General features: G+C 42.7%; 1 protein-coding gene across 2 annotated transcripts in view; it reads left to right on the top strand.

Moving 5' to 3' along the window:
* ARNT2 (aryl hydrocarbon receptor nuclear translocator 2) overlaps nt 1–15,272 on the top strand; it is a 160,219-nt gene that overhangs the window by 91,248 nt on the left and 53,699 nt on the right. For both annotated transcript variants that reach the window (XM_019533707.1, XM_019533706.1), the window contains 2 exons: nt 2,806–2,871; nt 3,282–3,367. In XM_019533707.1, the coding sequence (XP_019389252.1) occupies nt 2,806–2,871; nt 3,282–3,367 (152 nt within the window). The remainder of the gene's footprint in view (nt 1–2,805; nt 2,872–3,281; nt 3,368–15,272) is intronic.

The raw sequence follows: 15,272 nt of genomic DNA, 5'->3' as shown, positions 1-15,272 counted from the left end.
TGTGTGTGTGTGTGTGTGTGTGTGTGTGTGTGTGTGTGTGTGTGTGTGTGTCTCCCCCTCTCTCCCCCCAATGCATTAAAAATGTGTTGAAGATGAGCAAAAATTGAATTACATACTTAGTCAGCAATGCAAAAATTAACCAACTGTGGTAAGAATTAAACAGATGTCAGCTAGCTAATTCTACAAAAATGAGTAATTGGGAGAGGGTTTTATTTTGCAATGCTCAGAGTAAGTCCATTCATCTGACTTTAATGAAAAAAAATACACAGGCTTGTCTGCAGCCTGTTCCAGGCATATAACCTGAGGAAGAGATGATAAAAAAAGTTTTAAGAGACACATGGAAACTAAAATGTTGGAAGGTAAAATCAACCCAAAGATAAGCCTGCTTATGTAATTGGTATTTGCATAATGTTTTGAACGTGGCTTGCTAATTCAGCATAGTTATTAAATCCAAAGGCAACTGTTTGGGGTTCAACCAGACAGGGGGCAAAACTTCTTGTGATGACTGACTGGAAAGTGTTATTATAGAAATTCAGAGCCCTCATATTACAAATATAATGGTTTCTTGCTTTCCTGATGGACCTTATTATGGCTGGCCCTGATTGTATCGACTGGATGACCAAAAGGCATAGGGAACCCCTTTCCGCTTCCTCCCATGCTCTGTGAAGGAGGTAATTTGGCCACTGCAGGGACACTCTAGGTCTACTGGTAGTTGAATTCAAACAAGGGATGAGTATCAAACTAGAAGTGGAGGACTAGGATAGGAGATAATTCAGCAAGGAGGGAGGGCATGCTTTACTATTCCTATGACTATGACAGTTTAAGTTATGAATCCCCCAGTATCCTAAAAACTCCCTCTCTTAGTACTCTCTACTGCTCAGAGAGATAATTTAGCCCTTTAGTCACAGGATTTAGTAACACGAGTACTGTATTTACCTGAATCCAAGATGACTGTGAATTTAAGACAACCCCTTAAAAATTAGATTCTGCGCATGGAAAACATACATTTTGTTATGATTTCCATATATAGAATCTAATTATTGGAGGGCCATCTTAAATTTTTGTCCCCCTTTTTTACCCCATTTCCCCACACTGCTACAGTGGGAAAGGCAGATGTAATGGGGTAAGATCAAGCAACTTGCCCCCTGCCACCTGCTCCCCTGCAGCTGGAGCTGCAGCAGCTGCTTGCCTTTTCCACCATCTCATGCTCAATTCTAAGATGAGGGGCTCCCCACCCCGTGTTAATGGTGAAAAAGCCCTTGCCTTGGAATTGAGTAAATGCAGTAATGTCTGTGCTGGAAATGGACTCCAGTAACATATGTAAGAGGGCATGCATAACTCTTAGAATGGTTCCTTCTACCAGTAATGTACAACCCTGTCTGATTATTGAATTCAGGCAAGTTACGTTTTAGTAAAACAATTCAGTTTGAGCTTTGTTATTTAGAATGCACCTCTTTGTCCTCTAACCACGATTACTGATCAGGTACTGAGGTCTTTGAGCAGACAGAGCCAGACCTAATATCTAGTTTACAATTGTTCCCCAGCTTTTAAAAACAGCCATCCAAATCCCAGTTATTTACTAACGCCCTGATCCTGCAAACACTAATGCATGTGAGTAACTTTACACACGTGAGTAGTCCCATTGTGTTTCTAATTCTAAACCATTTTCATTGTTCCTTTTCCCTTTTACTTTCTGGCAGTGACTGGTAAACCTCTTCGTGGGGGCAGAGGGGGATGTTCAGACCCACATCTCAACCAGTCCTCAAATAATGTGAATTTCCCATGCGATTCCTTCTTTTGTAGTCTGAACGTTCTCTTTTCCAATGAAAATACTCTGTTTTCTCCTTCAAAACTATTTACGTGGCTTCAAAGGGACACTAATAGTTAGATACAGAGTTATGCAGTTAAATGTGCAGTTGGATATGCATATAAATATAAGCAGCTGTGAAAATAATTTATAAGCAAGAAGCCGGTTAATATTATTAACAGGCAGTCAGTACATAGCAAACCTTTGTTTCATAAAAGTCTCTTGGAATATATGTAGCAGTCAAATATTTAGTACAGTAATATCGTGTGCCAGTATGTATGCCAGCATACATTTCTGTGAGAGTACAACAATAGTACATAAGTAAGTAGTATATGAACTGTATGTATTTGAAGTGGATATTTTATATGCCACACTATATCACAGGTGGAGCAGAAATGGATTGTACAGGTGTACATTCAAGAGACTAGTGTCTATTGCACAAGTAATTGGTGAATGCACAAGTTTAGATTAATATGGTTTCTCTGTGTCAATAGGTCCCCTGGAAGCTGGAATTTATTTTGTGTGGGTTTATTATTAGAGGTCCTAAAGCATGTATTTTGTTTAGCTTTTGTAGTTGTTTTTAATGTGTTGTGGTCTGTTACAGTCTATCTGTGCTTGAAACGAGTGCTGGAATTCTCTGCTTCAGGCTCTGTCTTTTATTCTTGTGTTTCTTATCCTTGTATTTTTTTTAGCTTCCTCTTTATTTTGGGGCATTCTTTTGTAAGCCAGCAGATTTTCTCCGTATTTCTTTAAATCTTGAAATGGTCTGGGGCATTAAACAGGGGAAAATTAAAAGGGAAGTTATAGTAACTGCGACTTCTAAGAAAATACTTCCCCCCCCCCCCCAAAAAAAACAAACAAAAAAAGCCTTCCAATCAAAAGCAAATATACAGTACTACTTGGCTACATTTTAATAAAGGTTTCTAAGTGCATTTTCCCCAAGCATTCCTATTGCAGTACCTTTTCTTTAATCCTTTAAAATGCCAATTTGCTTTTAGGTGTGGAAATGCTCCTTTGGATCACTTACCTCTGAACAGAATAACCACCATGCGGAAAAGATACAGGTGAGCCCATTTCACTTGACACTACAATCTAACACTCAATCAATGAACTCTCCCAGTTATTCATTTCACTAAAGCTAAATCTTTTAAGTGTCACATAGCTAGAGCTTATGGCTCACAAGTACTGTGAGCTTATGCTAGTGAGGAGTGAGCGCAGGGCTGGAAATGCTAGTCCTGGCAATGTCACCGATGTATTCAAGGCCTCGTATGTGTCAGCTAATGTTTTTGCCTTGATTCACTTCATTCATACAATGATATTTACTTACCAGTCTCACAGATATGTCTCATGATTAGATAAGGCATATTTTTACCAAAAAAATTGGTAGATTTGTGTAAAATAACCAGTACTAATATAAGTGTCAAGTTCTGTTGGAGGTCAAACATATTACAGTTGTTGTTTCTGGTCCATGTAGGAATGGGCTAGGCCCAGTAAAAGAGGGAGAAGCACAGTATGCTGTCGTCCATTGCACTGGATACATCAAGGCCTGGCCACCAGCAGGTAAAAAATCCTTTAAAGGCAGCGTGCTGGGGACTGACTGCAATACAACTTAATCTCTTACCTCTAGAATCTGTTGGCCCCTTTTCTAGTTAGAAACTTGGGTCCAGATCCAAAAAGCTACTTAGATGCTTAGATTCCTAATGAAATCTCTGAGAGATCTGGCCCTTTAGGCTGGGATTTTCAGAGGAAATGAAGGGAATTTGGAGCCCAGGTTCCATGGCAGTTAAGTGTCTGATTCCTTAAGCTCATTTGAAAACCCCAGTTTTAGGATGATGATGATGATCTTAAATGCACAGTGACCCATATTTAAATTTACTTAGCAACTTCTATTTGCTACGTACATTCAGTTGTGACAAAACTGCCTGGTCCACGAGAAGCCTGTAGAGATTTAAACTTGATGCTTTAGATGAAGGTGAAAAGTAGTTATTTTATGCCTGATCGTATGTACTACCCATTGTTTGTAGTTGATACACTTCTGCATGAATTTGACGTTAATTTTCTTAAGTTGTTGTTAAAAAGTTCAGAGAAGCTGATTTTGATTGTTGAACTAAATCAAATTTAAAACATGGAGCAGTCATTTGCATCCCATTTAAACTAGTTAGTCCCCATCCATCTTCTTTTGAAGAACAGCACTAGCATTTTCGTTGCAATCCAGAAGTTGGTCATTATTGTTATGCATCCGTTGTCTCACTGGTATTCTACTACTTTTGTTTCCACATAAAACTTGCATAAAGGTCATTGACAATTGTAAATATTAACTGAAGAGGCATTGCATGTGCAAAATGACACATTACAAATGAGTATAAAAGTTGAGGCTCAAATTTTGAAAGTTTTTGGAGCCTAAATAAAAATGACCTGGTTTTTCAGAGATGATCATTGAAGCCAGTGCAAGCAGCAGGCATTCCACATCTTTAAAAAAAAAAACTCACAAAAGCTTTTATGTTTAGACTAGCGAATTGCTCGTCCAGAATGATTGGGGCGGGGTGGGGAAACGGAGCACTGCCACCCAACACCCAGCACCACTGCTGCCTCCGGGTGGGAGGGGTGGGGTGGGGAGCGGCACTTGTACATGGCAGCCACTGCTGCCACCGACCACAGCCTGCCCGCCATCCCATGTCTGGCCCTGGGCCCCCATGCCCGCCCCGTGCTGCCACTGCTCTGCCTCCAGCCATGCGCTGCATCGCCACCACTGCTGCTCTGCATCTGGCCCTGCACCACCCACCTCCCTTCCTCGCCCCACTCTGCTGGAGCCCCACCCTGCCCATCATTCTTGATGCAGCACTGGCTGGGGTCATGCCACATCCCTCTAAGAGCATTACAGACACACAGACAGACACACAGACTAAACTCTTTATGTGTATATAGATTAGATGTTTAACTTTGGATTTCATGTTTGAAAGCTTTAGCATCAATGTGGGCAAGTGAGCCCTTGCTTAATGTAGAAAACATTACAATCACTACTTCTGAGTATCTCTGTTTTGTAGTGAAGTTTTTGGGAATCAAGTCTATGCATGCTGCTTTGGATTATAAAAAAAACCCCATTTGCGTACTGTAATTCAATATTACAGCTGGGAATATTTACATAGGGGAAAGTTCTGTGAACAAAGGGAAGCTAGCTGAGGATCACTCAATCACTGTAAATGACTGGTTTGGCTGACCTTAGCTCTTGTAGGAGATGAAGAGGTTGTTTTTAATCTGACAACTTCTGCTGGCATGAATCGAAAGAAGAGTTGTTTTGTCCTTTTGTGGTTAAAGTTTAGTGTACCGCAAACATAATTCAGGTTTACTGCATGCATTAAAAGCATCAAAGGTCGCATTACACTAAAACTATATGTTGCTTGGGCAAATTTTCACATGCAGCTATCCATTTCTTCTTGATTCTGCATTGATGTGCATTTTCAAAGGTTATATAATTTTAATCTTGCAATATTTTTCTCACTCTCATACGTACTATATGCATTCAGAAATGAAAGTGATACATCCTTCTGGAATTCATCAGTCTTCAGCAAAACAAAGATGATTCATATCACATGTCAACAACCTATACTTTAAATCAGAAACAGTAGGATAAAACCCCTCATCTCGCACATAGTGGAAATGCGCATACTGCAAAGGTCAAAATGTTTCAAAATCATTTTATCTTCACCAAGTAAACAATAGAGTCTTGAGCGAATGTCTTTAGCAAAGTGTGCCAGTATTGCCCTTCAAGGAGGTTTCAGTTTTCAGAAATTTCCTTTGGCAATTCCAAATGCAAGTGAATTCAGTTGTCATGTGCTAAATCCAATATCCTGCAAGATGTGTGCAGTTCTGCTGAATGAACAACTTGGCTCAGTCCAAAAAGTTGCAACAATTAGCAGATAATTAATTGGAAGCCCAGCAATAAAGACCTCACATGTATATGGCTTTAAGCACTATATCAAAACTGTAACATTTGGTTGCCACAAAGGAGTTGAACAAGGGCTGTGTTGTAGAAACATAGGTCATTAAAGGATCTCCTGAATTGCTGCTTCCAGTCACCTGCTATTGCAGCTGCGGTATCATATAATCCCTTTCATAGTCTTCTGAAGCTAACTCTTAAAAGTAGTTCTGTTTTTTGCCTCCACCATATCAGCCAGAGGGCAGATCCAGAACCTCTTTGCTCTGTTGTTCAGAAACCTCCTTCTATTACCCAGCCTGATTTGTATTCATGGCACGTTTGTACCCATTTGTTCTTGTGTTAGCATTTTCCTTTACCTCATATGCTCTTCTTTCTCCTGGCTGTGTTTTCCCCTTGTAATTATAGACAGCAATCTTATCCCCTCAGCATTTGCTTTGCTAATTAAACAAACCAAGCTTGTCCAATCTCTCCATGTGCTAGACCCTCCATTCCCCTGGTTTTCCTGGTAGCTCTACTCTGCACCTCATCTAGAACAAGTTAATGTCTTCTGAGTGTAGGTGACCAGACGTCATCTGAGGTGAGGTCCTACCACTGCTTTATACAACAAATACTTCATATCTCTACTGGAAATACCATTATTGATGTGTCCTGTGATTGCAGCTCTTAGTTATCCTGTGATCGACTAATATACCCACATTGTTTTCCTCCTCAGTCCAAATAACAAACTGCCAGCTTGCAATAAGACTTAATATGACTGGTCCCCAAATACATGACCTTGCATTTTATACTCTTGGGTATTATTCTGCTTCCATTATTCCCGTTCTCCAGCTGATCCAGTTTTGATATGCTGTGTCAGAGTTCCCAACTCCAGAGTTGTTTTTAATAACAATCTGCAAACTTTTTACTACCACGTTTTACATAATGCAAATCTAACCCTTCTGGCAGGCCCTGGATGGCAGTAACAAGGTTTGGACTCAAATTTAGGGGTTTAACACCAATCGTAGATTCAAAAAAAATAAATTTGCAGATGATCAGTTAAAAGAAAAGGTCTTGATTTGGCAACCTTGTTTGACTGCTGCAGCAATATTATGCTGCCCCCACCAAGGGTATCTCCTGCTGATAACTCTGACTGCACCCTATACCATGCTATCTGCCCTGGCCCACTTCCTAGCATTGCCACCCCTTCCCCAACCACTACTACTCCTGCCCTGGCATGGATACTCACTCAACTGCCTTTCTGCCCTCCAGCTCCCTGCAGCTCTCTCATGGCTACACTGCATTCCTCCTTGTATCTATTAGAAGCGGGGGATAGCCAGAGAGAGACAGAAGTAGCACATGGCTGGGCAGTAGGGCTGTGTGAAGCTTTGGTCACTGATTTGATTCGGAGGAGATTTGGCCCAATTCAGCGGCCAAATCTCTATGTCCAAGTCGAATCGGGAGAGCCATTAATCTCCGAATTGAATTGGAAGTTTCTGATTTGATTCAGAGAGATTTAATGATTCAGCCACAGACACAGCTTTGTATGTTTTTTTTTCTATGTACCTCGAGGTACCAGGCATGGCTTGTGAATGCTCAGATGGTAGGGCAGATGGAGTGTCCCACGGGAGTGCAGGGGGGGTCCCCCGCATGCTTGGTGGTGGACCTGCAGGGAACCCCCATGCCCCCCAGCTCGGTGACTGGTGCCCCCTGGGCCTGAGAGGGCATCTGGGCTCCCCCTGTGGCCGATCGCTGAGCTGGAGGAGTGTGGGGGAGTCTCCAGCTTGGCAGCAGAACCCGAAGTGGGGTCCACCGCCGAGTACCCGGGGGGACCCCTGCACTCCCACGAGACACACTCCATCTGCCCCACCATTTCAGCATTCATGAACCACACCTGGTACCTTTTTCGAGGTATGTAGAAAAAACATAAAGCTGTGTCTATGGCTGAATCACTGATTCTCTGAATCAGAATCAAATCTTCAGATTCAGATTTGGCCAAATTGAATGAGGACATGATCCAAATCAGCAAATCAAATGGCTGTCCCCTGAATCGGGCCAAATCCAAATTTGAATCAAATACTGCCCACTTGGCACACCCCTACTGGGCAGTGGGCCACAAGTGAGCTGCAAAGCCCTGACAAGCTCCCTCCAAGTATAGCACTACCACTCAGATACCAGCGGGAGCATAGTGGTGTTGCTCTATTCCATCTGTCCATCACGCTCGTTGTTTCTTAGCTTTTTGCAGTCAACTCTTCCTCTTCCCCCCCACTTCCTTTTTTTGGCTGTATTTTTTTTATTATGGACTGCCTGTAAATTTACGGAGAGTTGGCGACCCTGATCCAAATTATTCTCTGTGTTGACAAAGTCTCATAACTGCAGCAGACTCCCAGGGAGATGCATTGGCTTTTAATACATTTGATGTGGAGTAAGATACTAGTACATATGCCTTTCATATGGTTCTGTTTTAAACCATACTGCTTAAACCAATGATATATGGTGCATCTCTTTTGGGGCATGTTAAGTACAATGGGCCTTCCATTTTTTCCCCCACTGGATCTTCTGTTAATTTATTTTCTGTCTCCATCTGGTGCTGCTTTGTGCTAGTAGATGCATTGAATCCCATTGACTTTGAGTTGCTTGGGTATATCTGAGAGTGGAACTTGTTCCCTAGATATACCTGTGGCAATGTAACACTTCTCTTGGTAACATGCTATAATATGCAAAGCAAATTAAATATCTTAAATGCAAAAAAAAAAAATCAAATGTATTAACAATCTATTACCCCATAATGTAATTACTTCTGTAGCATCAGGTCCTGAGAGCAGCAGCAGGCATCTAGTTTTTTGTATATGCTTGAGCCTTTGGAGTAAATCTGGTGTGCAGCAAACCAAAGATGTTTTCAGACTAATCCTCCTTTCCTCGGGATTACCATTTATTTATATAGAGACACCTGGACTTCATAACTAAGGCCTTTTTTCCTTCTTCAAGATCATACAAGGTGGAACAGTGGCTGTGCAGCCAATATATGACACCAAGTCACATTTTTATGAAGAAGGGAAAGAAATATTTAACAAATTCACTTAATATTAATTTGTTTGCCAGATGGTATATTGCCTCCTTTTTAGCATGTGGTTGTGACTATAAGCATTTTTTTCAGTGAGAAAACAAATGAAATATTTCATCTCTATTGTCAGCCTGTTCCTGCACCCTGGGGATCTGGAGTTTAATCCAAGGACAAGGGGAAGAGAAGTTTTTGCCAACCCCAACCCCCCCCCCCACAAACACTCCTCCCCAGGTAGCATCTTACTGCTAGCCATGCAATCATAGAATCAATGAGTCGGGAGGGACCCTGCCATGGGCAGGAAGGAGCACTGGGAGTGGCAGGGGTCATAAGACCCCAACCAGGTGCCTATCCAGTCTCCTCTTGAAGATCTCCAGAGAAGGTGAGAGCACCACCTCTCTGGGAAGCCTATTCCAGGCTCTGGCTACCCTCACAGTGAAGCAGTTCTTCCTAATATGTAACCTAAACCCATCCTCCCTCAGCTTGTGGCCACTGTTTCTGGTGACTCCAAGGGGGGCCCTGGTGAACAGACTTTTCCTGAGTCCCTGCTGGTGGCCCCTGATAAGGTTGTAGGCAGCCACAAGATTCCCCCTCAGCCTCCTCTTACAGAGACTGAAGAGATTCAGGTCCCTCAGCCTCTCTTCATAGGGCTGGCCACAGAGGCCCTCAACCATACAAGTGGTCTCCTGTGGACCCTCTCCAGGTTCTCCACGTCCTTCTTGAAGTGCGGCGCCCAGAACTGGACACAGTACTCCAGCTGCAGCCTGACCAGCGCCGCATAGAGGGGGAGCAAGACCTCTCTGGACCTGTTAGTGATGCCCCTGTTGATGCAGGACAGGGTGCAGTTGGCTCTGCCTATTGCTTCATCGCACTGGCGACTCATATTCATCCTGGAGTCAATCCTGACTCCAAGATCCCTCTCTGCCTCTGTGCTGCTGAGAGGGTCAGCCCCTAACCTATAACCATAATGCTGGTTCCCTCTCCCCAGGTGCAGCACCCTGCACTTGTCCTTGTTGAACCGCATCCTGTTCAGATCCACCCACTTCTCCAACCTATCCAGGTCTGCCTGGATGCGGTCCCTGCCTGCCGGTGTATTCACTTTACCCCACAGCTTGGTGTCATCAGCAAACTTGAACAGGGTGCTCTCCACACCCTCATCCAGGTCGCTAATGGAGATGTTGAACAGCACCAGCCCAAGGACCAAGCCCTGGGGGACTCCGCTGCCCACACCCTCCTAGGTCGACTTCGACCCCGTCCACCACCACCCTCTGGGTTCGCCCCTGGAGCCAATGAGTACAGTTTGAGCAATGGTAGGACACTGTCCTGATTAATGCATCTCAACAGTTGTCTGGGAGACTAGCTAGTTCAAACTCCAGGGTTCATTTAGTCATCCTTTCCAGAGAATGCCACTGATGTTCCTAATTAGTACCAACCTTGACTGAGTCTGTTATTTAAAATGGTAAGAGGGATGGCCCAATGAACTATAGTCTGGTAAACCTGATATCAGTGCCAGGTAAAGTAAGGGAGCACCTAATTTGGGGCTCTATCAAGAAAGAATTAGGGGGAAAAATATAAGCAAAGTCAGGCAACGTAGTTTTGTAGAAATAGGTCTTGTCAAGAATAGGCAATAGATATTGATTGGCAAAGTTGTAGATCTGATTGCTAAAGGCAACCATGTTGATGCATGATTTATCCAAGGCCTTTGATGTAGTACCAAATATTATGTTAATTAAAGAAAAATCTATTATGTAGAATTAATAGGGAACATGATAGATGGATTAAAAACTGACTTAAAATATACAGATATATCAGTGAAGGGTTCTTTTTTTAAAGGGGACCTCAAAGGTCAGTGGTCAATTTAGTACTGTTAATTATTTTTTTTCAGTGATTCAGGTGATGGAAGAGGATGCAAAAGACATGAAGATTCCTGGGCCGTAAATAATGAGAAGAGCAAGTTACTGTAGGAGTTACCTGAATAACCTGGTTAAATAATCACGATACAATAAAATTAGCTTTGATACAGCCATGGGGATCTGGGAATCAAGAAAGTAGGTTTTATCTGCAAGTTGTGAGAGTCCATTTTGGAAAGAAGTAACTAAGGGATGGACTTGGGGATCAGCCATCACAGTAATGGCTCTCATTGTGGCACTGGATTAAACGGACTAAGGCGAACGTTGGGAACATAGGAAGGGGCATGTCAAGCAGAAGTAGGATAATATTCATGCCTCTTTTCACAGCACTGGTAAGACAATTACAAGAACAGTGCATCCAGTCCCCACTTTGAGAAGGATCTAGAAATACTAGCAGCCTCAAAGTTTGGGCAAAAATAAGCTGGGGTTGAAAAATAAGCCTTCATGATATGAGGCCTAAGGAGGTGAACCTATTCACCTTATTAAAAGGTGGGCATTAAGAGGTGACTTACTAACTTTTATATGGTTGCTTACACATGGACAAGGTAGTTGTAATGGAGGCATTAGAGGCTTCAAAGTTTAGAAGCTGAAGTTAGACAAAGTCAACCCTGAAATAAGCTCTGCTTTCCTGGCTGTCTGGGCAGTTGCACATTGGAGTAGATTATCCAAAGAGGTGACAAATTTACAGTTGTTTGTAGCCTCTAAGGCAACATTAAATATCTTTTTGCAAAAATGCTGTACTACAGTTTCTGGGAGAAATGGCATGGCTTGCGTGTACAAAAGCACAGGCTAGAGCTTGGGTGATCCTCTTTCACCTTGGGATTTGTGAATCTCTGACACCCCATCTTTCCTTGTGGGAGAGCAGTACTGTAGTACAGTCACTAAATTTACAGTGCCTGTAGCTTGGTATAGTTCATGTTTATAATAAAATCTTACACTTTGCAACATAAGCTAGTCAGCTGCAGGGGTCAGGAGGGAGTATTTCTTCAGGAGGGTGTCGGATGGTGTCGTCCAAGGGTTCTGAAGCATTGGGGACCCATGTTTGGTTGTAGGCAGGACAGCAAATGGGGTAACCTGTGCTTGGAGGGGGCAGAGCAAATCTTTTCTTAGAAGGTTGGCTGGGGAGTCTTGCTCACATGCTTAAAGTCATGTTGATTCCTAGACTTGCGGTTGGCAAGGAATTTTCCCCTCAGGAAGATTGGATAGTTTTTGCTTTTCTTTGCAGCAAATGGTAATGGTTCACTTGTTGGGATCATATCTCACGTAACCAGTTACCTGTCATATTGTGACCGTGGGCGTTGTTGATACTTTGTTCTTGCCTGCTCTGTGTGTGGTATGTAGCATCGTTTCCTGATGTCTAAAAAACTGGCTTAACTCAGACCCTTTGGGCTTAATGTGGGATTTTGGTAAAACTTAATGGACTGTAACACACAGGAGGTCAGACTAGATGGGGTAATGGCCCTTCCTGGCCTTAAGAATACATGAAACTGCAGAATTACTTTTTGAGATGTAGCTCCCTCTGTTAAAAACATGGGATGAAATTCTTTGCTAACTTGATTCCACTGACTGCATTCTGCAGACAGTTAAGTCCGCAGAATTCAAAAATATGGACCTTGACTTATTTAAAAGGGAACTAGTCCTTCAGCTCCCAACAAAGTCTAAACTAATATGAATGCTTTTCCCTTCCCCTCCACCCCTTTCCTGCCTTCATTTAAGAGACACATTTTAAGAGAGATTTTTCCAGTGGCCCAAAACATAAAATAAATTCTAACATTGGCCAAGATTTGATTGTGTGAGGAACAAAACCCTTCACTAACACTGAGAGCTAATTTGACGACTGCCAGACCTTATCTTAAGGGTTGACTGTCAGTGGGAATAACCGCATTGTCTCCATGCCTGACTGATCTGTGAGACCCTGAATCTTTTCACTGTAAAGGAGCTGTAAGGTTCACCTGTCATTGATGGCCAGACTGCTTCTAGCCCTTGTATGTGTACCAGAGGTATGGGAATTAAAAAAGGAATGTCCGCTATACCCTACACCCTGGGTAAAAAATCCTGCCTCCCCCTTGCATGGGTTGCACCTATGGGAGAATAATCTTCTTGAAGTAATGCCTGGAGGATGCAAAGGTTATGGCCCCTACTTTTCATTTTCTCTTTCTTAAAAACAAATCCCGAAAGTGCGCTTCAGCCTGCACACTTAACAAGTAAGCCTGTGTGAATAGAGAAGTATTCGATTTGGATTTGGATTTGGATTCAACTGATTCAGAGGACAGTGATTTGATTCAGAGATTCGGATCACTGTCCTGAATCGAATCGGCCGAATCGGCTTCAGAAGATTTGGCTCTGATTCAGAGAGATTTGGTAATTTGGATCGGCCAGGGAGAGGCAGGCACAGCCAGGCGGCTGCAGGTTCTCCTGCGGCTCCTCTGGCTGTGCCTGCCTCTCCCCGGGTGGGGGGAGCCACAAGAGAAGTCCCCGTGGCTGCCCTGCCTGGCCCCATCCACTGCCCAGACCCAACCTAGTCCCAGCACTTAAAAAAGCCCCATGCTCACCAGCTCTGGCAGTGGTGATTAGGGCCTCTGGGCGCTCATGGCAGAGCCTCCCTGCACAGCGCGGGGCAGTGGGGGTCACCCCCCCGCCTGGCACCCACATGGCAGCTGCCCTATGGTGCTGCCCTGCACCAGTTGGACAGCTTGTCCCAGCGCCAATCCCTCCCCACACCCCCAATCCCAGCACACTTACCAACCAGAGGCAGCTGTCAGCTGCATGTTTAGTCAATGGCCAAATCTCTGAATTGGCTGAATCTTTTCCAAAGCTTTTCCAAATCTATTTGGATGCCTCAAATTGGTTTGGAGCTTTTACTTGATCTCCCAATTCGATTTAGATTCGGAGATTCAGTCCCCAAATCGGGCCGAATCTCCTCCAAATCAAATCAGCTACAGAAGTTTCGCACAGCCCTATTAACAAGCTCCCCACAGGAGGGGGAAGAGGAAGACACAGTCCTACCTGGAGTTTCCCTGGTGCACTGTCACACTGCCCCATACTGCATGGTGTCATATTAAGTTTTACCCAAATCCCACATTAAACCCAGCAGATTGAGTTAGGTTAAAGCATTTCAGACATCACTAATTTGGCCACTAGGTTTTGCCTGTGGGTAAGTGCATGGAGCCACTTTGAGGGGCAAATCCATTCAGGTTGAATTTGTAAGTGTCCTGTCTATTTTCAGTCTTTGCCTCACTACAAAGGGCAAGCATCTGACAGACATGCAACGGAGTACCTCTTAAGCCATCATAAATAGTATACTGGTCTTGCATAGATTTTGCAGAGGCATAAATTTCTCCCAGAGTTAATTTTCTGTGTCAAACCTAATTGAAATTTGTTTTGGAAAAAGCTAAGCTTTGTTTTCCTAGCCGGGTCTACTATGTGCTGCTTATGTGTTATAATAAACAATGAAATGCAGTGCTGAATTATTTTGAATCAGGTGAAAAGACTCCTTATTTGAAACTGGCTGAGCACACATTCCAGTCTCTGATCCTTCATTTTTTTGGTCTAATGCAGAACAGCTAAAAGAACCTGTGCTTCTCGTTGCATGTGAATTGTTGAGAGTTAGGAGTAATCCAGAAAATGTTACTTTTTCCCAATCTTTTTCTTTTTAAATTTGATTTAACGAAACAGATGTCTTTTTTCAATTATGGCATTATGTTTCTGGAAGGAAATGAGTGTTATACCATCCATATGATCTTTCCCCTAATAGTTTTGTTCATCACATAACAATTGATGGAAAATATTTGGTTGAGTGGAATTGCACTATGCCAGCATGTTACTGTTTTTTTTAAGTAGAAAATCAAAGCCAGGATCAGTGTGCTTGCTTGCATGGGCAGAAAGTGCAGGAAAACCATTTGTATCAGCAGAGTCAAATAGATGGTTGCCCTGGGGTGTTTCAAATAAATCCCAGTAAAAAAAAATCTCTCAAATAATTCAGAAATCTGTTTTTTTGTTCTCATCCTTTTTGCTTTCTATCTGGTCTTTTTTTTTTTAATTCATTTCTAGTCTTCCAAGTGAGACTTATGGTAACTACTTAACCACAACATGCCAAAGTAGTTAGGTTATTTTAGTTTTGGCTTGAACTTAGAAGTTTGTGCAAAACTGCTCCCTTTGACAAACCAAAAAAAATAGTTGCTTGAATACTCTTTACAGTGCTATTATTTTCAAGGCTTTTCAGAAAGCAAGCTGCTTTTTTTTTGGAATTTTTTTCACAAAAAGACTATTTTTACAGATCAGCAATTTTTGTCCTGTTCCTTCCCCACCGCCCCTCCTTTTTTTAATTTCAATTCATGCGTACAGTTCTTCTAGAACTGTTACGAGGTCATAAAACATCCTACATGTAAATGATCCTATATAGGTATGGTAGTGTGAGTGATGTTGTAGCTGTGTTGATCCAGAAAGGATTTCTTGCTGTGATAGCTTTTCATAGGGCTGGAGGGGACCTCATAAGATCATCTGGTCCAGCCCCCCCTGCCCAAGGGACAGAAAGTCAGCTAGAGTCAAAGAATCCCAGCAAAATAAGCATCCAAGTGTTTC

Source organism: Crocodylus porosus, unplaced genomic scaffold (assembly GCF_001723895.1).
Source record: "Crocodylus porosus isolate Cpor-Errol unplaced genomic scaffold, CroPor_comp1, whole genome shotgun sequence".
In the NCBI taxonomy this organism is placed as follows: domain Eukaryota; kingdom Metazoa; phylum Chordata; order Crocodylia; family Crocodylidae; genus Crocodylus; species Crocodylus porosus.
This window is presented reverse-complemented; position numbering and strand designations above follow the sequence as displayed.